We start from the raw sequence: 23,778 nt of genomic DNA on the forward strand, positions 1-23,778 counted from the left end.
CATAGTCCGGTGGCAATATGGCTGCTCTTTCCTCCCCGCAGTCAGTGCCCGCTCCATACTCCCCTCCAGTCATTCAGTCAGCCCTCACACAGGGTTAATGCCAGCGTTACCGGAGCGCGGTGTAAAGCACTCCGGTTACGCAGCTATTAACTCTGTGTGACCAAGTTTTTACTATTGATGCTGCGTATGCAGCCTCAATAGTAAAACGATCTAATGTTACAAATAATAATAATAATAAAAAAAACGTTATTCTCACCCTCCGACGTCGCATCCTGTCCGCCGGCAGGTTCCGGGTCGAAGGATAATAAAAAAAAAAAACGTTATTCTCACCCTCCGACGTCGCATCCTGTCCGCCGGCAGGTTCCGGGTCGAAGGATGCTATGGGAGAAGGACCTGCCATGACGTCACGGTCATGTGATCGCGACGTCATCACAGGTCCTGCACGCCTGCGCGAGAAGGACCTGCCATGACGTCACGGTCATGTGACCGCGATGTCATCACAGGTCCTGCGCTCATAGTCATACCAACCCTGACACCGGATGCTGCCGCGTGCACCATACACAGGAGCCAGGACTAAGGTGAGTATATGTTTATATTTTATTTTATGTCACTGGCCAATATACTACATTACTGGGCAATATACTACGTTACTGGGCAATATACTACATGACTGGGCAATATACTCCGTGGCTGGGCAATATACTCCGTGGCTGGGCAATATACTCCGTGGCTGGGCAATATACTCCGTGGCTGGGCAATATACTCCGTGGCTGGGCAATATACTACGTGGCTGGGCAATATACTACATACTACGTGGCTGTCAACACTAAGATAAGCCTATCAAGTATATTAACCAGGCCACAGAATGTTTCAGTTCAAAAGATAGAAATTTATTGATGAAAAATAGAATAAAATGTTTTTTTCTTTTATAAAGTGCAAAAGATGCCTCCAATCCAATGAACCGGCTTTATGTGCGGTGCAGATATACAGCAATAGCAGGTTTAAATATATATATATTAAACAACACATTTTTATTACTATAACCTGTATCTATGGCTGAAATTGTATATTTATGTCATAGAATGGTTGCTGGAGAGAAAAAAAGCCTATTAAACCAAGGTGCGTTATATGTCCATATATATGACTATAACATAGCCTATAAGGCTTATGTCAAAGTACAAAAATAACCTATGAGGCTTATAACAAGGTACAAATCGGCCAGAAATATGGCCACATTTCAATGTATAGTACGGCACCTAAATCAGATTATATCCAATAGCCAATAAGGCTTATATCCAGTTTATAAAGAATCAACCAAAAAATGGCCACATACCCATACATTGAATGGCACCTGAATGGTAAAGATACCTAATTAACAAGCAAATACTGCGCAAAATGTAAACTCTAGCGGTGACCTAATTCAGAATAAAAATTACCTCCGCACGCCCTTCACAAAGCCGGTAATATACCCCAACGCGCGTTTCGATATAGCTCTTCTTCTGGGGGCGTGTGTTTAAAGACAGGAAATGAGGGTCTATTTAAATGGATCGCCTGCCAATTGCCATAGTGCCGCAATCATCACACATGTGGATGAGACCGCCGATGATGTAAAAATCAGGTGCCACGTTGCTTAGTAACCTACGTGGCTGTGCAATATACTCCGTGGCTGGGCAATATACTACGTGACTGGGCAATATACTACGCGGCTGGGCAATATACTACGCGGCTGGGCAATATACTACACGGCTGCGCAATATACTACGTGGCTGTTCAATATACTACGTGGCTGTGCAATATACTACGTAGCTGGGCAATATACTACGTGACTGGGCAATATACTACGTGACTGGGTAATATACTATGTGACTGGGCAATATACTACGTGGCTGTGCAATATACTACGTGGCTGGGCAATATACTATGTAGCTGGGTAATATACTTTGCAGCTGGCCAATATACTATGTGACTGGCCAATATACTACGTGGCTGGGCAATATACTACGTGGCTGGGCAATATACTACGTGGCTGGGCAATATACTACGTGGCTGGGCAATATACTACGTGGCTGGGCAATATACTACGTGGCTGGGCAATATACTACTTGGCTGGGCAATATACTACGTGGACATGCATATTCTAGAATACCCGATGCGTTAGAATTGGGCCACCATCTAGTCAGTTCTATAAATGTGATTAATAACACTATTACTATTACACACTGCTAGGAGGGAATCACAGGCTTTCATTTATTTCTTCTAAATCTGAAATTTGTTGAAAGCCTCCGGTTTATATAATACTGCTCTTATAATTGAAAGTATTAATTTGGCATTTGCCTAATTCTCTTAGGCTGTGGTACTTATATAACCCATCCATTATGGGAGTGCATGGAGTCTGGTCCTGAGCCAAGGCAGCTGCTACCAGACTTTTATAAATGCAATCTAAATTCAGTGACAAATTGTGCTGAAATCCCTGATAAGCCGCACTTTATTTATTTATTTATTTGTTTATTTTAGCGGTGGTGGGCCCGGGGATTGGTATAGACAAAAACACGTCTAATAAGTCAGACCATCTGTTGTGGCAAGCTTCGCATTTTACAGGCTTGGTAAATTGGGGAATACCCTCCAGCTGCCCCTGCACACCATGACCGCAGCCAGTAACCACTCCGGCCTTTGTCTTTTGTGTTGTTCTTTGCTACTGCTTTCTGCAAGTTTCTGAGTCCACGTGTCACAAGTGACGGCGTCCCACTGCTTTCTTCCAGTACTACAATGTACAGTGTACCATGATCCCCTGCCATTAAGTGACGGCGTCCCACTGCTTTTTTCCAGTACTACAATGCACAGCGTACCATGATCCCCTGCCATTAAGTGACTGTGTCCCGCTGATTTCTTCCAGTACTACAATGCACAGCGTACCATGATCCCCTGCCATTAAGTGACGGCGTCCCGCTGCTTTCTTCCAGTATGACAATGCACAGCGTGCCATAATCCCCTGCCATTAAGTGACGGCGTCCTGCTGCTTTCTTCTAGTACTACAGTGCAGAGCGTACCATGATCCCTTGCCATTAAGTGACGGCGTCCCACTGCTTTCTTCCAGTACTACAATGTGCAGTGTACCATGATCCCCTGCCATTAAGTGACAGCGTCCCACTGCTTTTTTCCAGTACTACAATGCACAGCGTACCATGATCCCCTGCCATTAAGTGACTGTGTCCCGCTGATTTCTTCCAGTACTACAATGCACAGCGTACCATGATCCCCTGCCATTAAGTGACGGCGTCCCGCTGCTTTCTTCCAGTATGACAATGCACAGCGTGCCATAATCCCCTGCCATTAAGTGACGGCGTCCTGCTGCTTTCTTCCAGTACTACAATGCACCGTGTACCATGATCCCCTGACATTAAGTGACGGCGTCCCGCTGCTTTCTTCCAGTACTACAATGCACAACATACCATGATCCCCTGCCATTAAGTGACGGCGTCCCGCTGCTTTCTTCCAATACTACAATGCACAACATACCATGATCCCCTGCCATTAAGTGACGGCGTCCCGCTGCTTTCTTCCAGTACTACAGTGCACCGCGTACCATGATCCCCTGCCATTAAGTGATGGCGTCCCGCTGCTTTCTTCCAGTACCACAATGCACAACGTACCATAATCCCCTGCCATTAAGTGACGGCGTCCACCTGCTTTCTTCCAGAACTACAATGCACAACGTACCATAATCCCCTGCCATTAAGTGACGGCGTCCTGCTGCTTTCTTCCAGTACTACAATGCACAGCGTACCATGATCCCCTGACATTAAATGACGGCGTCCTGCTGCTTTCTTCCAGTACTACAATGCACAACGTACCATGATTCCCTGCCATTAAGTGACGGCGTCCCGCTGCTTTCTTCCAGTACTACAGTGCACCGCATACCATAATCCCCTGTCATTAAGTGACGGCGTCCTGCTGCTTTCTTCCAGTACTACAATGCACCGCTTACCATGATCCCCTGCCATTAAGTGACGGCGTCCCGCTGCTTTCTTCCAGTACTACAGTGCACAGTGTACCATGATCTCCTGCCATTAAGTGACGGTGTCCCGCTGCTTTCTTCCAGTACTACAATGCACAACGTACCATAATCCCCTGCCATTAAGTGATGGCGTCCCGCTGCTTTCTTCCAGTACCACAATGCACAACGTACCATGATCCCCTGCCATTAAGTGACGGCGTCCCACTGCTTTCTTCCAGTACTACAATGCACAACGTACCATAATCCCCTGCCATTAAGTGACGGCGTCCACCTGCTTTCTTCCAGTACTACAATGCACAACGTACCATAATCCCCTGCCATTAAGTGACGGCGTCCTGCTGCTGTCTTCCAGTACTACAATGCACAGCGTACCATAATCCCCTGCCATTAAGTGACTGTGTTCCGCTGATTTCTTCCAGATTATTGCGCAAATCTCAGTATTTGTAATAAAAAAGAAATGTATATTATTAACCCTTTCCTGATGGATTTTTTGTCCGTCCTTCGAAAGAGCCATTTTTTTACATTCACATAGCCATATGAAACCTGTGTTTTAAGTTATATTTTTTGATAACATCATTTCAGTTTCCATATATTGGATTGGAAATGAGGTTAAAAAAAATACTGAGGCAGAATAAACATGACTAAAATAATAGTTTTCTCCACCATATCCTGAGACCCACAGCTTCTTTATTTTTCTCTTGATGCATGCTTACTTTTTGAGGGGGGCATAGTTAATATTGGTACCATTTTTGTGTATGTACAAGTTTTTGTTTGCTTTATATTCCATTTTTGGGGGAAGGTTATAAAAAAGGCTTTATATATTTGTCGGTGTGATGTATGTTTTCTGTTTTAACCCCTTAGCGAGCGCCGATACGCTTAACGGCGGCCGCTAAGGGTACTTAAACCACAGCGCCGTTAATTAACGGCGCTGTGGAAAAAGTCCATAGCGCCCCCCAGAGGCCGATTTTCTCCGGGGTCTCGGCTGCCGAGGGTAGCCGAGACCCCAGAGAACATGATTCGGGGGTTTTTTTAACCCACCCTGCATTTGCGATCGCCGGTAATTAAAAAAAACGCGATCTCTTTTTAATTTCTCTGTCCTCCGATGTGATCGCACATCGGAGGACAGAGAAAAGGGGTCCCAGGTGGCCCCCCAATACTCACCTAGCTCCCCCGATGCTCCTCGTGTCTCCCGGTGGGCGCCGCCATCTTCAAAATGGCGGGCGCATGCGCAGTGCGCCCGCCGGCCGGCACCGGGAGAATCTTTGGGGTCTCGGCTGCCGGGGGTAGCCGAGACCCCAAAGAGCAATATCGGAGTCGGTATTACCGACCCCTGTTTTTCGATCGCCGGTAATTAACTGTTTACCGGCGACCGCAAAAAAAAAAAAAAAAAAGTAAAGTGTAATTCTCTGTCCTCTGATGTGATCGCACATCAGAGGACAGAGAAATAGGGGGATTCGGGGACCCTAGCATACTCACCTAGGTCCCTGGATCCTCTTGCTGCTCCTCCTGGCCGCCGGCAGAAGAACATGGCGGACGCATGCCCAGTGCGCCCGCCATCTGTCTCCATCTGCCGGCCGGCAGGAGAACAGCAGTTGGGGCTAAAATTAGGGTTAGGGGTAGGGTTAGGGGTAGGTGTAGGGTTAGGGGTAGGGCTAGGGTTAGGGGTAGGGTTAGGGGTAGGGTTAGGGTTAGGGCTAGGGTTGGGGCTAAATTTAGGGTTAGGGTTGGGGCTAAATTTAGGGTTAGGCTTCTGTCACACTTACGTCGGTACGGGGCCGTCGCAATGCGTCGGCCCGACATACCGACGCACGTTGTGAAAATTGTGCACAACGTGGGCAGCAGCTGTAGTTTTTCAACGCATCCGCTGCCCAATCTATGTCCTGGGGAGGAGGGGGCGAAGTTACGGCCACGCATGCGCGGTCAGAAATGGCGGATGCGACGTATAAAAAACCGTTTCATTGAACTTTTTTTGTGCCGACGCTCCCCCAAAACACAACTGATCCAGTGCACGACGGACGCGACGTGTGGCCATCCGTCACGATCCGTCGGCAATACAAGTCTATGGGCAAAAAACGCATCCTGCGGGCACATTTGCAGGATCCGTTTCTTGTCCAAAACGACGGATTGCGACGGAATGCCAAATGACGCAAGTGTGAAAGTAGCCTTAGGGCTAGGGTTAGGGTTGGGGCTAAAGTTAGGGTTAGAGCTGGGATTAGGGTTAGGGTTTGGATTAGGGTTGGTATTAGGGTTAGGGTTGGCATTAGGGTTACGCTTGGGATTAGGGTTAGGTTTGGGATTAGGGTTAAGGTTAGGGTTGTGATTAGGGATGTATTGGGATTAGGGTTAGGTTTGAGGTTAGGGTTGAGATTAGGATTAGGGGTGTGTTGGATTTAGGGTTTTGATTAGGGTTATGGTTAGGGTTGACATTAGGGTTGTTTTGGGGTAAGGGTTGTGATTATGGTTAGGGTTAGTGATTAGGATTATGGATCAGGTTGGGATTAGGGTTAGGGGTGTGTTGGGGTTAGGGTTGGAGCTAGAATTGGGGGGTTTCCACTGTTTAGGTACATCAGGGGGTCTCCAAACACGACAGCCAATTTTGCGCTCAAAAAGTCAAATGGTGCTCCCTCCCTTCTGAGCTCTGCCGTGCGCCCAAACAGTGGGTTACCCCCACATATGGGGCATCAGCGTACTCGGGATAAATTGGACAACAACTTCTGGGGTCCAATTTCTCTTGTTACCCTTGTGAAAATAAAAACTTGGGGGCTACAAAATCTTTTTTGTGAAAAAAAAAATATTTTTTATTTTCACGACTCTGCATTCTAAACTTCTGTGAAGCACTTGGGCATTCAAAGTTCTCACCACACATCTAGATAAGTTCCTTGGGGGGTCTAGTTTCCAAAATGGGGTCACTTGTGGGGGGTTACTACAGTTTAGGTACATCATGGGCTCTGCAATCACAACATAATGCCCACAGACCATTCTATCAAAGTCTGCATTCCAAAAAGGCGCTCCTTCCCTTCCGAGCTCTGCCGTGCGCCCAAACAGTGGTTTACCCCCACATATGGCGCATCAGCGTACTCGGGATAAATTGGACAACAACTATTGCAGTCCAATTTCTCCTGTTACCCTTGTGAAAATAAAAACTTGGGCGCTAAAAGATCTTTTTTGTGGAAAAAAAAAATATTTTTTATTTTCACGGCTCTGCATTATAAACTTCTGTGAAGCACTTGGGCATTCAAGGTTCTCACCACACATCTAGATAAGTTCCATGGGGGGTCTAGTTTCCAAAATGGGGTCACTTGTGGGGGATTTCTACTGTTTAGGCACATCAGGGGCTCTCCAAACGCGACATGGCGTCCGATCTCAATTCCAGCCAATTCTACATTGAAAAAGTAAAACGGCACTCTTTCTCTTCCAAGCTCTGCGGTGCGCCCAAACAGTGGTTTACCCTCACATATGGGGTATCGACGTATTCAGGAGAAATCGCACAACAACTTTTGTGGTCTAATTTCTCCTGTTACCCTTGTGAATATAAGAATTTGTGGGCGAAAAGATCATTTTTGTGTAAACAAAAGCGATTTTTTATTTTCACGGCTCTACGTTATAAACTTCTGTGAAGCACTTGGGGGTTCAAAGTGCTCACCACACATCTAGATAAGTTCCTTAAGGGGTCTAGTTTCCAAAATGGTGTCACTTGTGGGGAGTTTCCACTGTTTAGGCACATCAGGGGCTCTCTAAACGTGACATGGCGTCCGATCTCAATTCCAGCCAATTCTGCATTGAAAAAGTCAAACGGCGCTCCTTCACTTCTAAGTTCTGCGGTGCGCCCTAACAGTGGTTTACCCCCACATATGGGGTATTGGCGTATTCAGGAGAAATTGCATAACAAAATTTATGGTTACATTTCTGTTTTTACACTTGTGAAAATAAAAAAAATGGTTCTGAATTAAGATGTTTGCAAAAAAAAGTTAAATGTTCATTTTTTCCTTCCACATTGTTTCAGTTCCTGTGAAGCACGTAAAGGGTTAATAAACTTCTTGAATGTGGTTTTGAGAACCTTGAGGGGTGTAGTTTTTAGAATGGTGTCACACTTCATTATTTTCTATCATATAGACCCCTCAAAATGACTTCAAATGTGATGTGGTCCCTAAAAAAAAAATGGTGTTGTAAAAATGAGAAATTGCTGGTCAACTTTTAACCCTTATAACTCCCTAACAAAAAAAAAATTTTGTTTCCAAAATTGTGCTGATGTAAAGTAGACATGTGGGAAATGTTATTTATTAACTATTTTTCGTGACATATCTCTCTGATTTAAGGGCATAAAAATACAAAGTTTGAAAATTGCAAAATTTTAAAAATTTTCGCCATATTTCCGTTTTTTTCATAAATAATCGCAAGTAATATCGAAGAAATGTTACCACTAACATGAAGTACAATATGTCACGAAAAAACAATCTCAGAATCAGCGGGATCCGTTGAAGCGTTCCAGAGTTATAACCTCATAAAGTGACAGTGGTCAGAATTGCAAAAATTGGCCTGGTCATTAAGTACCAAATTGGCTCTGTCACTAAGGGGTTAAACAATATCTTTTTATTTGGTTTTCAGAAAATAACAGCAAACAGTGTATACAATCCTTTAGACTGACAAACATTGAAGTCTACATATTAATTAGACCTACAGAAAATAAGATACAGCATACCATACTGGGCTGTTTGCAGCAAACTTCAAGGATTACATTCATTAAAATACCATCTCCTTCTTTAGCACTACTTCTGTTAGATATAAATTCTGTTCCCCCAGTGGCAGAGTAATTGCCTCACATATTCTAGCTATTACAAGAAATTGGAAGTCCCCAGGAATTCCTGCCAACAATGAAATAATACAATCGATAAATAAAACTTGTGCTTTGCAAAAATGATATCACACAAAAATAATAAGTTCCAAGTTTTCAATGTGAATTGGAAGGGTTGGTTGAATCATCCAGAAAATATTGTTCTAATTTAGTAGTCGATCTGATATTTTAACAGTTTTGTTTTATTTAACAGTTGGAAAAAATAAATGATGTAAACTTTGGTCCCTGTTTAACATATTTTTCTCTTAGTTTCAAACTGTTTTTCAGGGAAAAAAATGTTGTAGTTTTTCAAGGAGATTTGTGTTGTGGTGTATTATGTCAGCAATCTCTAAGCCCTGCCTATGGCAAAGCTAAATAGGATGAGAGACCTAGGGGTTCCTGGAAGCCACGGCAAATCATCGTCACCAAGTGATTGCTCGCTTGCAACTTGGCGCAGTGGACTGGAAGGAAGGGGGATCAGGGGATCCGTAATAACAGATTATTTATCTGTGCAATGTAAAACATGCAAGGTAGTTTCCGTATAGGAATGAGTGCATTCTTAAATGTTTATAGTGTGCAATAGCTGTGATAATCTTTATATTATATTATATTTATATTATGTACTATTATATTGTATGATTTCATTCTAGTCACTGGTAAGATCTTTGCTCCTCACGGTTCATGTTTTCTGTATTATCTTTTATATCCACAGGCCGAGGCTGATGATGGTGAGCCCAACTCTGGTGAAGAGGTTACGCAGTCAGCACCCGCTGTGACCACCTCAAGGAGCCCTCGGCAGAGACGGGCACATCAAAGGAGGAACCCAGCTTCTCCAGATCTAATTGAAGTTCAGCATCATGCTGCCAATGGAAGTAACACTGGATCAGCAATCCTCATAGTTCTGCTCACTTTTGCCTTGGCAGCCCTTCTTTTCCGTAGACTGTACTTAGCCAATGAATACATTTTTGACTATGATCTATGAGCAATATGAGAGGAATGTCTCATTGTACATGTGTATCAGGTATGTGAAGAAAACAGTCTACAATGACTGTTTATGGTATGCTGTGGCATTTTTGCAGGGATTTAGTTGGCCAGACATCTACCGAAAGTGCTGATGCTAAATACATATACACTAGGAAAATGGTCACTGATGCACTCAGGAGCATGTCTGTTTTATATGGAGCTCTGCAGCACATCTATTACTTTTAATTGGTTTTATATTGTAGCTTGAGATGGGGAATGACTTGGTGTAATGAGGTCTTACAGTTTTTATAAATTGATGGCCTATTCTTTTAATTAAGCTGCATTTTAACTGAAAGATCATTTCTGAACAAGCTTTCTTAAAAAAAATGTTCATTTTACGATAATCTTTCAGTGTAAACAGGCTGCCGATCACATGCTGTATCGGTGAAATGATCTTTTGTGCAGTGCAAAAAAGATCATTGTTGTTGTCGGTGCATCATCCTATGTAAAGAAGACTCGCATTGTCAAGAACCATGGCAGCCTATGCGCACTGAGCAGTCTATTACAGATCAGTGTGCATCATTAACCCCGGTCTGCCTGTGTAAAGTGGATAATAAATGACCACCGATCATTAAACCTTTACCGATCGGCAGTCATTTAGTGCCACCAATTGGTCTATCTAAATGAACCTTTAGTGTGGGGTCGTGCTTGGCACTCCTGCTGATCAGCTGTTCAAAGTGGCTGTGGTGGCGCTTTTACAGTAAGGATATTGGAGGTCAGCAGCACCAGTCAGTCCTTCAGGGACCAGGCAATAGTATAAAGCAACTCCGGTATTTGCAGGGTCAGGACTTGGCCCAAGGGCCACATATGTACTAAGAAGGAGAACAAAATGCAGCCTGTCCGTGGCAGTGGAAGCTATAAAGGCTTCATTCATCCATGGGCCGCAGACTTTTGATGAATAAAGCCATCACAGCTTTTAATGTTTTGGATTGTGTGCTGCGTTTTTTTTTTTTTTTTTACCGGTGTAAACAGTTAAGTGCCCCTTCAAACAGCTGAACGGCAGTGGGCCCAAAGTAGGAGCCCAACTGATCTAATAGATAATGCATTTTAACCCCTTAGTGACCAGGCCAATTTTTTTTCAATTCTGACATGTTTCTTTTATGTGGCATTAACTCGGGAACGTTTCAACGGATCCCACTGATTCTGAGATTGTTTTTCGTGACACATTGTACTTCATGTTAGAGGTAAATTTAGGTCAATAAGTTTTGCGTTTATTTATAAAAAATAGCAGACATTTGACAAAAATTTAGAAAAATTAGCAATTTTCAAACTTTGAACGTTTTATACCTTTTACTCCAGAAAATAATACCACACAAATTAGTTAACAAATAACATTTACCTTATGTCTAACTTAAGGTACTTTCACACTGAACGATATCGCTAGCGATCCGTGACGTTGCAGCGTCCTGGCTAGCGATATCGTTGAGTTAGACAGGCAGCAGCGTTCAGGATCCTGCTGTGACATCGTTGGTCGGAGCAGAAAGTCCAGAACTTTATTTCGTCGCTGGACTCCCTGCAGACATCGCTGAATCTGTGTATGTGACACCGATTCAGCGATGTCTTCACTGGTAACCAGGGTAAACATCGGGTTACTAGGCGCAGGGCCGCGCTTAGTAACCCGATGTTTACCCTGGTTACCAGCGTAAACGTAAAAAAAACAAACACTACATACTTACCTTCCGCTGTCTGTCCTCCGGCGCTGTGCTTCTCTGCACTGTGAGCGCCGGCCAGCCGGAAAGCAGAGCACAGCGGTGACGTCACCGCTGTGCTTTCCGGCCGGCGCTCACAGTCAGTGCAGGAAAGCACAGTGCCGGGTGACAGACAGCGGAAAGTAAGTATGTAGTGTTTGTTTTTTTAACGTTTACGCTGGTAACCAGGGTAAACATCGGGTTACTAAGCGCGGCCCTGCGCCTAGTAACCCGATGTTTACCCTGGTTACCAGGGGACCGGCATCGTTGGTCGCTGGAGAGCTGTCTGTGTGGCAGCTCTCCAGCGACCAAACAGCGATGCTGCAGCGATCCGGATCGTTGTCTGGATCGCTGCAGCATCGCTAAATGTGACAGTACCTTTACATAAGCACCATATGTCAGTTGTCCTCTTATTTTGTTATGATGTTAGAAGCTTGAACATTTTAACAGCAATATTCATTTTTTTGCAAGGAAATTTATGTTTTTAGAACCTATTCAATTTTGAGCAGACCTATATATTGGAAACCCCCCAAAAGTGGTACCGTAATAAAGATGGCAGCCCTCAGGAATGAACACAAAATGGAATTGCAGGAATTAAAAAAAATTATTTTTTCCAATAAAATGTAGCTAATATCTGAACCGGCCTTTATAATGCAATTATTTGACCTTGTATTGCCATGGCAACCATCAGAACCACACAACCATGCTCTCCAGGAGCTGATAGGGTTAGAGGGAGCCCTCATGCTCTGTTAACCATCTAGATGCCATTGTCACTATTGACAAACAGCATGTAAGGGGTTAAACGGCAATTGTCAGCTGCAACACCGACTGCTGCTGCATTTCACCCATTGGTGGACGCTATTCACTTACAGTTGTGCTCAAAAGTTTACATACCCCGGCAGAATTTTTTTTTTTTTTTTTGCTTCACCCAACCACTAACCATTAGTGGAGAAAAAGTTTTTGTGTTACCATTCATATTCCCTGAAAAAAGGCCAAGAAAGTAAAAATTCTCCTGGGGTATGTAAACTTTCGAGCACAACTGCACAGTTCAGGTCAGTAAAAAGATGTATTTGTGGTCACTAAGGGGTTAAAGAATAGTAAGACCCTTTTTTTTATCTATTGTCAAACAGCTTGTCCATTTTCTCTGTTGTCAACGCTGTCGTTTTCTCTATTCTGACCTCGGAGTCTTATGAGACAGGCTGGTAACTGGGGATACACTGCCAAACAATATGTCCCTAACTATCGTTCTGGGTCATATCGCTTGTTCCAGCTCAACAAGACTCGTACACCCTTCACTTTCCACCAAAGTTCGGCAAAGATTGCTACAAGAGTTTAATCTATAAATATATATAGGAGGCCAGATTTGCAATGAATATTTGGTCCTCGGGGCATTTGTATCAGGTCATCTTCCATACAAGTTGTAAACAAAATTGTACATCATTGATATCCAGAATGGACGCTCATATTGTTAGTGATTAAGTTGTTTTTTTAATACAGGGTAGTTTCATATGCACCTTGGGGAAATGGATTGATGCACACTGGTTTCAACAATAGAATTAACATCATACTTGGCTTTTTGTTTGCTGAGCCGCATAACCTTCATAGATCTGACAACTGGTGATTAACGTCTAAGAACAAACTAAGGCCTCAGTCAGACATCCGTTCTGCACATACTTGTTGTAGCTGTTTTTTAAGACCCTTATCACCAAGGTGCTATTCACATGTCTGTGTTATTCATGGACACTGTGCCCATGGAAAACACATGGAGACATGTCTGTTTTTTTCCCTGCAGCACGGATCAATATAAGCCTACGGGTCAGTCAAAAATACGTACAGCACACGCTTGGCATCCGTGTTCTGACTTGTATTTAACATGGCAAAGGATAGGAGAAGCTTTGTAATTTTCTTTCCTTCTTTATCCATCTGAGAAAAACACTGAGGACACGTTAGTGGTAAAAATGGACACGCTGACACCAGTTTCATGTTTTCATGTACAGTACAGACCAAAAGTTTGGACACACCTTCTCATTTAAAGATTTTTCTGTATTTTCATGACTATGAAAATTGTGCATTCACACTGAAGGCATCAAAACTATGAATTAACACACGTGGAATTATATACTTAACAAAAACGTGTGAAACAACTGAAAATGTCTTATATTCTAGGTTCTTCAAAGTAGCCACCTTTTTCTTTGATGACTGCTTTGCACACTCTTGACATTCTCTTGATGAGCTTCAAGAGGTAGTCACCGCAAATGGTTTTCACTTCATAGGTGTGCCCTGTCAGGTTTAATAATTGATTTCTTGCCTTATAAATGGGGTTGGGACCATCAGTTATGTTGTGCAGTAGTCTGGTGGATACACAGCTGATAGTCCTACTGAATAGACTGTTAGAATTTGTTTTATGGCAAGAAAAATGCAGGTAAGTAAAGAAAAACGAGTTGCCATCATTAGTTTAAGAAATGAAGGTCAGTCACTCTGAAAAATTGTGAAAACTTTGAAAGTGTCCCCAAGTGCAGTGGCAAAAATCACCAAACGCTACAAAGAACCTGGCTCACATGAGGACCGCCCCAGGAAAGGAAGACCAAGAGTCACCTCTGCTTCTGAGGATAAGTTTATCCGAGTCACCAGCCTCAGAAATCGCAGGTTAACAGCAGCTCAGATTAGAGACCAGGTCAATGCCACACATTGTTCTAGCAGCAGACACATCTCTACAACAACTGTTAAGAGGAGACTTTGTGCAGCAGGCCTTCATGGTAAAATAGCTGCTAGGAAACCACTGCTAAGGACCAGCAACAGGCAGAAGAGACTTGTTTGGGCTAAAGAACACAAGGACACATTAGACTAGTGGAAATCTGTGCTTTGGTCTGATGAGTCCAAATTTGAGATCTTTGTTTCCAACCACCGTGTCTTTGTGCGACGCAGAAAAGGTGAACGGATGGACTCTACATGCCCGGTTCCCACCGTGAAGCATGGAGGAGGAGGTGTGATGGTGTGAGGGTGCTTTGCTGATGACAGTGTTGGGGATTTATTCAAAATTGAAGGCATAATGAACCAGCATGGCTACCTATAATAAGATTATTTTGCCGCATGAAGAGATCCATATACATGCATTTAAAAAATTGATATCTTTATTAACAAAAAATACTAAAATATCCACAGACAGTGGATATACTGTTGATACTCGCAGACAGAGGTAACCTCAGGAGACCAGCTCCTAGTCTGTCTACGAGTAAGTGCCACATAATATATAGCCGTATATCAGTAGCGGGGTTAGTACGGGACTATTAGAGTCTGGGAACCCTAATGTTATGTAGGCAGTTTGCATATACAGGTACCCTCTGTTATGTAGTGTGATATGTATGGTCCCTATAGATAGGTGATTTATCACCACTAAGAATATAAATAGGACGGTTTTGCACATCATCTCATATTAGGCTGTTACAGATATATATATTAATGGCAATTGGTACTAAACAGATATGAGTTTGAGCTCCACTTTTCCATTCCTATGGACACATTTGTTTATTTATGTCTGATCTGTCTGTGGATATTTTAGTATTTTTTGTTAATAAAGATATCAATTTTTTAAATGCATGTATATGGATCTCTTCATGTGGCAAAATAATACAAGTCCGTAATTGGTAGAAAAGTGTTTAGAAGTGCCATAATCATTTAAGTAGGTGGACTATTTGGTACTGTAATAAGATTATGCTAATGTTCTATGGAGACCGATGACGTGAGTCAGAATGACGACAAACACAGTATATCACAGTTCAAGATATATATATATATATATATATATATATATATATATATATATTGTAGGAAGATGAACTTCAGATAACTGATGCAAACTGCAGCTTTACAGATAAGCAAGTAAACAATCTCAAGAATATGCAGATATTAGAAGTACCGACCGAGGGTGCAAGTACAAGTCCAGCAATGCAGTATCCAGAGGTCAGAGCCTGGGCTGGCTCCTAGCAGAGGGGCAGACCGTAGCAGAGGTGGGTGCAGAGCAGGTGAAGAGTAACAGAGTCTTTCCGGTGGTACGTAGATCCAGAAGCAAGCGGGGTATCCCGAGGAGTAGAAGAACAAGCAGGTTGCAAGTCCTTGAGCTTGGCAGCAAGTGAGATACAAGATACACAAACAAGGTATTGTGTGCAGAGTTCCTTTATATATGCAGCAGACAGGAAACAAGGAGTATCAGACAGGAAACAAGATGGCCCCCATGAAGCCAGCCACTCCATCTTGGGTAAGGGCAGAATCCAACAGAACTAAGGGCAAGAACAGACAAAAACAGGTATGCAGTCTCAGTCTTTACACTACCACAGCATCTTGCAGCGGCATGCTATTCCATCCGGTTTGCGTTTAGTTGGACCATCATTTATTTTTCAACAGGACAATGACCCCAAACACACCTCCAGGCTGTGTAAGGGCTATTTGACCAAGAAGGAGAGTGATGGGGTGCTACGTCAGATGACCTGGCCTCCACAGTCACCAGACCTGAACCCAATCGAGATGGTTTGGGGTGAGCTGGACCGCAGAGTGAAGGCAAAAGGGCCAACAAGTGCTAAGCATCTCTGGGACCTCCTTCAAGATTGTTGGAAGACCATTCCCGGTGACTACCTCTTGAAGCTCATAAAGAGAATGCCAAGAGCAGTGGTCCCCAACTCCAGGCCTCGAGGGCCGCCAACAGTGCAGGTTTTCAGGATTTCCTTAGTATTGCACAGGGGTTGGAATCATCACCTGTACAGATGATCACATTACCACCGATGCAATACTAAAGAAATCCTGAAAACCTGCACTGTTGGCGGCCCTCGAGGCCTGGAGTTGGGGACCACTGACCTAGAATATAAGTCATAATTTCAGTTGTTTCACACTTTTTTGTTAAGTATATAATCCCACATGTGTTAATTCATAGTTTTGATGCCTTCAGTGTGAATGTACAATTTTCATAGTCATGAAAATACAGAAAAATCTTTAAATGAGAAGGTGTGTCCAAACTTTTGGTCTGTACTGTATGTGTTTAAACACAGATGTGTGAATGAGGCCTACAAGTTTCCCCGCACAAACTCCAACCTTCGCAGCTGCATTAAGGTACAGAACAATTATTTTAATAGATCTATCATAGTGACCCACGCAGGATGGCCATCATATATTTAGTGACGACTCTATTCAGAGAGGTATCAAGAGTGGAGTAATTGTACCTAGCAATCCATCAGATGTTCACCTTTTCATTTTCCAGAGGCTCTTTGGAAAAGTAAGGCCGTAAAACTGACTGGTCGTATTGGACAATTGCTCTACTCGTTGTTCGCTCCAGTTTTTTAAATTCCTACTTGCCCCACTGCCTAAATAGCTGATAGACCCTTTACCGCATATTACACTTAGTCGAGTTTAGTCCTGGTGCGTTTGTACACAAACCAGGAAAAATACCAATGATTAGCTTTTTCCTGAATCTTCTGAGTTATTTTGTTTTAAATGCCATTTGGATATTTTTACATTTACTTTTTCTTCATTATTTAACACTTTCAGCTTTGTAGGAGACATTATACCACCCTTTAAGGAAAACTTTGGTCATACGGTGTTGGGGTGTTCCTACGCCTTACATTGTAAATAGTTCTTTCCTTATCCACTCGTACAGTGCGGCAATTGATTACCTATATTTTTCCGTACCACAAAATGAGGCAGCATTGAATTATACTATTTCATTACAAATCCACCTTTTGCCAACAAAGTTCTAACCAAGGTAAAAAACAAAGATCGTTATGCGACCTAGTACCTTACCTGGGTGTCTTCAGGGTGAGTGATTGAATGATGATTGCCATTTTTCTTTGAAACCTCATGGATGCTCTCTGTCAATCTCATCCACTCCTGTTTTAGGTGGGGGCAGCATTTTTTGCTATATTTGCAGGTCACATAATCAGTATGCAGTGTCCAGTAGGTTTCTACTATGTTTAACTGTATACCTTGCTTTTTAATTTAAAGGAGATGCGTAACTGTTTCTTCATTCTTGGCACTTGTTATAATGTGCTGTATGTAATGACCTAAAATGTATTATTCTCTGAAAAAAAATTAAAGCAATAAATCAAACTTGCTGTTGCATTTTTATTTTGTAAAATTGTACTATACAGTCATTATTCTTGTGAAAGTGGACCTGCTCATTGACCACAGTCCTACTGGTTGTCACTATCTATTGATCACAATAGTTACCACCTCACATTTGAAGTCACTTTGAGGGGGTCTATATGGCTGAAAATATGAAAATACCCAAATGTGACACCATTCTAAAAACTGCACCCCTCAAGGTGCCCAAAACCACATTCAAGAAGTTTATTAACCCTTCAGGTGTTTCACAGCATCGGAAGCAACATTGAAGGAAAAAATGAACATTTAACTTTTTAGTCACAAACATGATCTTTAGCAACAATTTTTTTTATTTTACGAAGGGTAAAAGGAGAAACTGGACCCCGAAAGTTGTGGTCCAATTTGTCCTGAGTACGCCGATACCCCATATGTTGGGGGGAACCACTGTTTGGGCACTCGTCGGGGCTCGGAAGGGAAGTAGTGACGTTTTGAAATGCAGACTTTGATGGAATGGTCTGCGGGCGTCACGTTGCGTTTGCAGAGCCCCTGATGTGCCTAAACAGTAGAAACCCCACCAAGTGACCCCATTTTGGAAACTAGACCCCCCCAAGGAAGTTATCTAGATGTGTGGTGAGCACTTTGAACCCCCAAGTGCTTCACAGAAGTTTATAACGTAGAGCCGTGAAAATAAAAAAAATCATTTTTCTTTCCTCAAAAATGATTTTTTTAGCCCGCAATTTTTTATTTTTACAAGGGTAACAGGAGAAATTGAACCCCAAAAGTTGTTGTCCAGTTTGTCCTGAGTATGCTGGTACCCCATATGTGGGGGTAAACCACTGTTTGGGCACACGTTGAGGTTCGGAAGGGAGGAGCACCAGTTGACTTTTTGAACGCAAGATTGGCTGGAATCAATAGTGGCGCCATGTCGCGTTTGGAGGCCCCCTGATGTGCCTAAACAGTAGAAACCCCTCAATTCTAACACTAACCCCAACACACCCCTAACCCTAATCCCAACTCTAACCATGACCCTAATCCCAACCCTAACCCCAACACACCCCTAACCCCAACACACCCCTAGCCCTAATCCCAACCATAACCTTAACCACAAGCCTAACCCTAACCCCAACACACCCCTAACCCCAACACACCCCTAGCCCTAATCCCAACCATAACCTTAACCACAAGCCTAACCCTAACCCCAACACACCCCTAACCCTAGTCTTAACCCTAATTCCAACCCTAACCCTAATTCCAACCCTAATTCTAATTCCAACCCTAATGCTATGTGCCCACGTTGCGGATTTGTTGTGCGGATTTTTCTGCACCGTTTTTGAAAATGCAGTGCGTTTTACCTGCGGATTTCCAGTGTTTTTTGTGCGGATTTCACCAGCGGATTCCTAGACATGAACAGGTGTAAAATGCTGCGGAATCTGCACAAAGAATTGACATGCTGCGGAAAATACCAAGCGGTATTTTCCGCACCATGGGCACGGCACAGCGGATTTGGTTTTCTATAGGTTTACATGGTACTGTAAACGTGATGGAAAACTGCTACGTCATCCGCAGCGGCCAATCGGCTGAGGATCTGGAGCCAAATCCGCACCATGCGCACATAGCCTAATTCTAACCGTAACCCTAACCCTAGTTCTAGCCCTAACCCTAGTGAAAAAATAAAACTAAATATATTTTCTTTATTTTATTATGTTCCCTACCTATGGGGGTGATAATGGGGGGGTTTATTTACTTTTTTTTAATTTTGATCACTGTGATATGATCTATCACAGTGATCAAAATGAATGAACGAATCTGCCGGCCAACAGATTCTTGAAGTTGGCGGCGCCCATGCAGAAGACGGACGGACACCGGGAGGGACACTGGAGGTCGGTAAATATGGGGGGATTGGAGCACGGGGGGGGGAGGAAACAGAGTACGGGGAGGGGGTGGGATCGGAGCATGAGGAGAGCAGACAGGAGGATGAAGGGGAGCAGAGGACAGGACGGAGGGGAGGAGATCGGTGGCAGGGGCAGATCGTGGTCTCCAGCCATGGCCAATGATCTGCAGGAGCGCGATCATGCCATGTAGCCACATAGGCGTCACAGGTCGGATTGGCACCGACTTTCGTGATGCCTACATGGCGTCACAGGTCGAGAAGGGGTTAAAATACCTTTGCTTGAATGCCAATGCTCTAAGTAGAATTAGCATATCTTGAGCGCCATGAGGTCGGTCATATACACATTAGATAGCTGACCCCTAGTTTACAACTCGCCCTTATACATTTATGCACAGCTTGGCTGAACGGCTAAAGTTATGTACAAAATAATAGCAGCCTAATATCATGAAAGTGTTTTAACGACTGTTTTTGGCAGAACATATCATAATGAAAAATGTCATGACTAGGTATAGGCGAGTAATTGGCAACCAACAGTCATGACATGCACGATGCTAATTGGGTGTAATTGACTCATTTAATGAAAGGGGAGTGTTCAAATTAATAAAAGTGCAGCGTTCGATTAGTGAGGTCATTTATTAAGTAAAGAAAGCGGGCAGCTAATGTTGTTCTTGCTGGTTATAGCCCTTGCTCAGTGAGTAAAATAGATCTTGTAGACATTGTACCGAAGGAGAAAGAACTTTCATCAAGAAGTTGATTGGAGAAGGGAAAATATATAAAAAGTGCAGAAAATAGTTCACTGCTTAGCTAAAAAAGTGCTTTAAAATGGTAAACAAATCCCGAAACACGTGGTAGGAAAAGAAATACTACCATCCGCATAGATCATAGAATCACAAGAATGGCAGAGAAGCATCCAAGAAGATCTTCAGTTACCTGTGAGTCCTGCAACCTTAAGAAGACGCCTACGTGAAGCCAAACTATTTGCAAGAAACCCTCGTAAAGGCCCATTGCTGAAAGAGCACATTGACCGGCCTAAAGGGAAGTGGCACAACATTCTATGGACAGATGAGAGCAAGATTATCAGAAATAAAGGTTATACACCTAAATATTGGTTCAGTGACTGACACAAAAGCTAAGTCTGGAAACAAAATTTGGTTTATACTATAAATATTCAAGTTTGTAAATGAAAAGGCAGACACTGCTACTTTTTCTAGCAACCTATTACTCCTTTTTCTTAATTTTCAGTTGAAAACTTGCTATTTTGTTCATGTTTTCACTTGGAGTTGAATTTTCAGTGCTCCCTGTGCCTTTGTGTATGTGGAAATAAATGTTATTAAAATGATTGAGCTTTTTCTCAGTTGGTTTAACCCCTTAGTGACCGAGCCAAATTTTTTAAATCTGACCAGTGTCACTTTATGTGGTAATAACTCTGCAACGCTTCAACAAATCCCAGTGATTTTGAGATTGTTTTTTCGTGACACATTATACTTTATGATAATGGTAGATTTAGTTCAACATTTTTTGTGTTTATTTATAAAAAATATAAAAAAAATGTGAAAAATGTTAAAAAATTAGCAATTTTCTAAATTTGAATGATTATCCCTTTAATCCAGATAGTCATATAACAGCAAACCATTAATAAATAACATTTTCCACATGTCAGCTTTACATCAGCACCATTTGCAAAATGTTATTTTATTTTGTTAGCATTTTAGGAGGTTTAAAAATGTAGCAGCAATTTTTCATTTTTTCAAAGAAATTTACCACATTTATTTTTTTAGGGACTTATCCATGTTTGAAGTGACTTTAGGGGTCCCATATATTGGGAAACCCCCAAACGTGATACCATTTTAAAAACAGCACCCCCTGACATATCGAAAACTGCTGTCAGGTAGTTTATTAACCCTTCAGGTGCTTTACAGGAATTAATGCAAAGTGGCATAACAGAAATGAAAATGTGTATTTTTACCACCTAAATGCCGCTAACTTCTAAACAGATTACTAGAGCTGTCGGACTATAAGGCCGCTATTTGGTCATGAATTGCCATCGCAAACATCAGGACAACAAAATCATGATCTGAGGGCACCAATTGGGATAAAGAAGAAGCCCCCACACTCTGTTAACCATTTATAATGATGTAGTCACTATTGACAGCAGCATCTAAGGGGTTAAACAAATTTAGAAGGTGCAAATACTGATCGTGGCTGATACAGCAAGTTGTCAGCTATAGTGTACAACCAACAGATGCTGGATTGTCATCTGTATGGGGAGGCTATTCTCTTATATCTCAGGTCAGTTAAAAGACGTATTGGCGGTCATTAAGGGGTTAAACACTATTATTATTTTGCACATAACTGTATGTGTTCTCAGTGGAAGAGGAGACTGAGCTCCTGCCAGACCACCCATTGGGCAGCTCCTCTATAAAACAAAAAGATCGGGCAGGTGAAGTCCAAGTATGTGATCCTTATTTTACCTGTACTCTATTCGGGGTGAGAGAGTTGACTAATTAACCCCTTTCTGACGTTAGGCGTAATAGTACACTGATGTTGGACTCCCCCTGTTTGGTGCGGGCTCCGGCGCTGAGCCCCTAACATCTTACCTGGCACATGTCAGCTGTTTTGTTATGCGATCCACTAGCGGCTGTTAACCTGTTAAATGCCGCTGTCAATCTCTCACAGCAACATTTAACATGAGCTTACCTAAAGCGCACCGGAAATACCACCCATCAGTGACCCTGTCATGTGACAGCAGGTCACCAATGGGTTGGCATGACAACCAGAGGTTTCCAGCAGCCCTCTATGGTTGTCATAGCCGGATTGCTATGAGCGCCGCCTGGTGGTCAGCGCTCATAGCACGTGAGCATTTCTGCTACATACAGGCGATATGATCATTGTAACGGAGAAACGGGGTCAGTGGGTGCTCTCGTCCGCTGGCCCGGCTGTCTTTAGCAAGACTGCATGGACCACGGCTCATACCACTGAACGCCCGCTCTATCTCCCAGTGGGCAATACACTACACAGACAACACAGGGTTAAGGTAAAACAGTGTGGCAATACTTTATTGAACCACAGCACACAATAGCAAACGGAACTATGCCAACATGGCTGCAATTGCTTGATTACATGGGCGCATATAAAATATCACTGCGTCTCCACGTATTTCCAGTATGACATGATGTCAGAGCTTCCAGGGTCGCTACTCCATCTGTGGATGAACGCACAGAGAAGAGGTAACAACAAGCATAGGGAGATGACCAAGAACTGTCCATAGAGTACATACAAGGTCCAAAGCTTGACACGATGTCAGAGCTCCCAGGGTGGCTACTCCATCTGTGGATGAACGCACAGAGAAGAGGTAATGACAAGCATAGGGAGATGACCAAGAACTGTCCATAGAGTCCATACAAGGTCCAAAGCCAGTTGACAGGAGAGTCACCACCTGGCTTATCTGACCATCTCCATGGAACCAGGCGACCAGCGGGTCCAAAACCTGGCTTTCTCCAAACACATCCATGGTTCAGAGATGGTCACGGGATCAGATCTGTGTCCTTCCAACCAGAGCCGAAAACCCCTAGGTTGTTTCCTATAGAATCAAAGATCAGTGTCCCTCGTGATGGTGCCATGATGAATTGGCTGCAGTCCTTTCTCTTGTCTGTTGGGTGGTTTGCAGAATGTCTGGCTGGTAGCTCTGTGTACTTCAGTCTCCCCCAGGATGTGATCTCTGAGTCTTTTTATACCCAAGGCATGTAAGCTATTTTTAGAATTACCCAGTGTCCTTTAGTTCAACATCAAGATATGGCAAACAATGGTGATGAGATTACGTAGTACTACTTGACCATTCAATCTATTTGCACAGTCTTTCCTCTGCTTTAAGGTACCTTCACACTAAACGACGCTGCAGCGATCCAGACAACGATCCGGATCGCTGCAGCGTCGCTGTTTGGTCGCTGGAGAGCTGTCACACAGACCGCTCTCCAGCGACCAACGATGCCGGTAACCAGGGTAAACATCGGGTTACTAAGCGCAGGGCCGCGCTTAGTAACCCGATGTTTACCCTGGATACCATCCTAAAAGTAAAAAAAACAAAGGCTTCATACTTACCTTCCTCTGTCTGTCGTTGGTCGCGTGTCACACACGCCGATTCAGCGATGTCAGCGGGAGAGCCAGCGACCAAAGAAAGTTCTGGCCTTCTAGCCCCGACCAGCGACATCACAGCAGGATTCTGATTGCTGCTGCGTGTCAAAAT

The 23,778-nt window shown here is 43.2% G+C and overlaps 1 protein-coding gene across 1 annotated transcript in view; it reads left to right on the forward strand.

Moving 5' to 3' along the window:
- The window catches only part of UBE2J1 (ubiquitin conjugating enzyme E2 J1), a 69,869-nt gene extending 59,076 nt beyond the window's left edge, over positions 1–10,793 (forward strand). The window contains exon 8 of the mRNA XM_069726369.1: positions 9,559–10,793. Within this exon, the coding sequence (XP_069582470.1) occupies positions 9,559–9,828 (270 nt within the window). The 3' untranslated portion in view covers positions 9,829–10,793. The remainder of the gene's footprint in view (positions 1–9,558) is intronic.
- The last annotated feature ends 12,985 nt before the right edge of the window (positions 10,794–23,778 follow it).

Source organism: Ranitomeya imitator, chromosome 5 (assembly GCF_032444005.1).
Source record: "Ranitomeya imitator isolate aRanImi1 chromosome 5, aRanImi1.pri, whole genome shotgun sequence".
In the NCBI taxonomy this organism is placed as follows: Eukaryota; Metazoa; Chordata; class Amphibia; order Anura; family Dendrobatidae; genus Ranitomeya; species Ranitomeya imitator.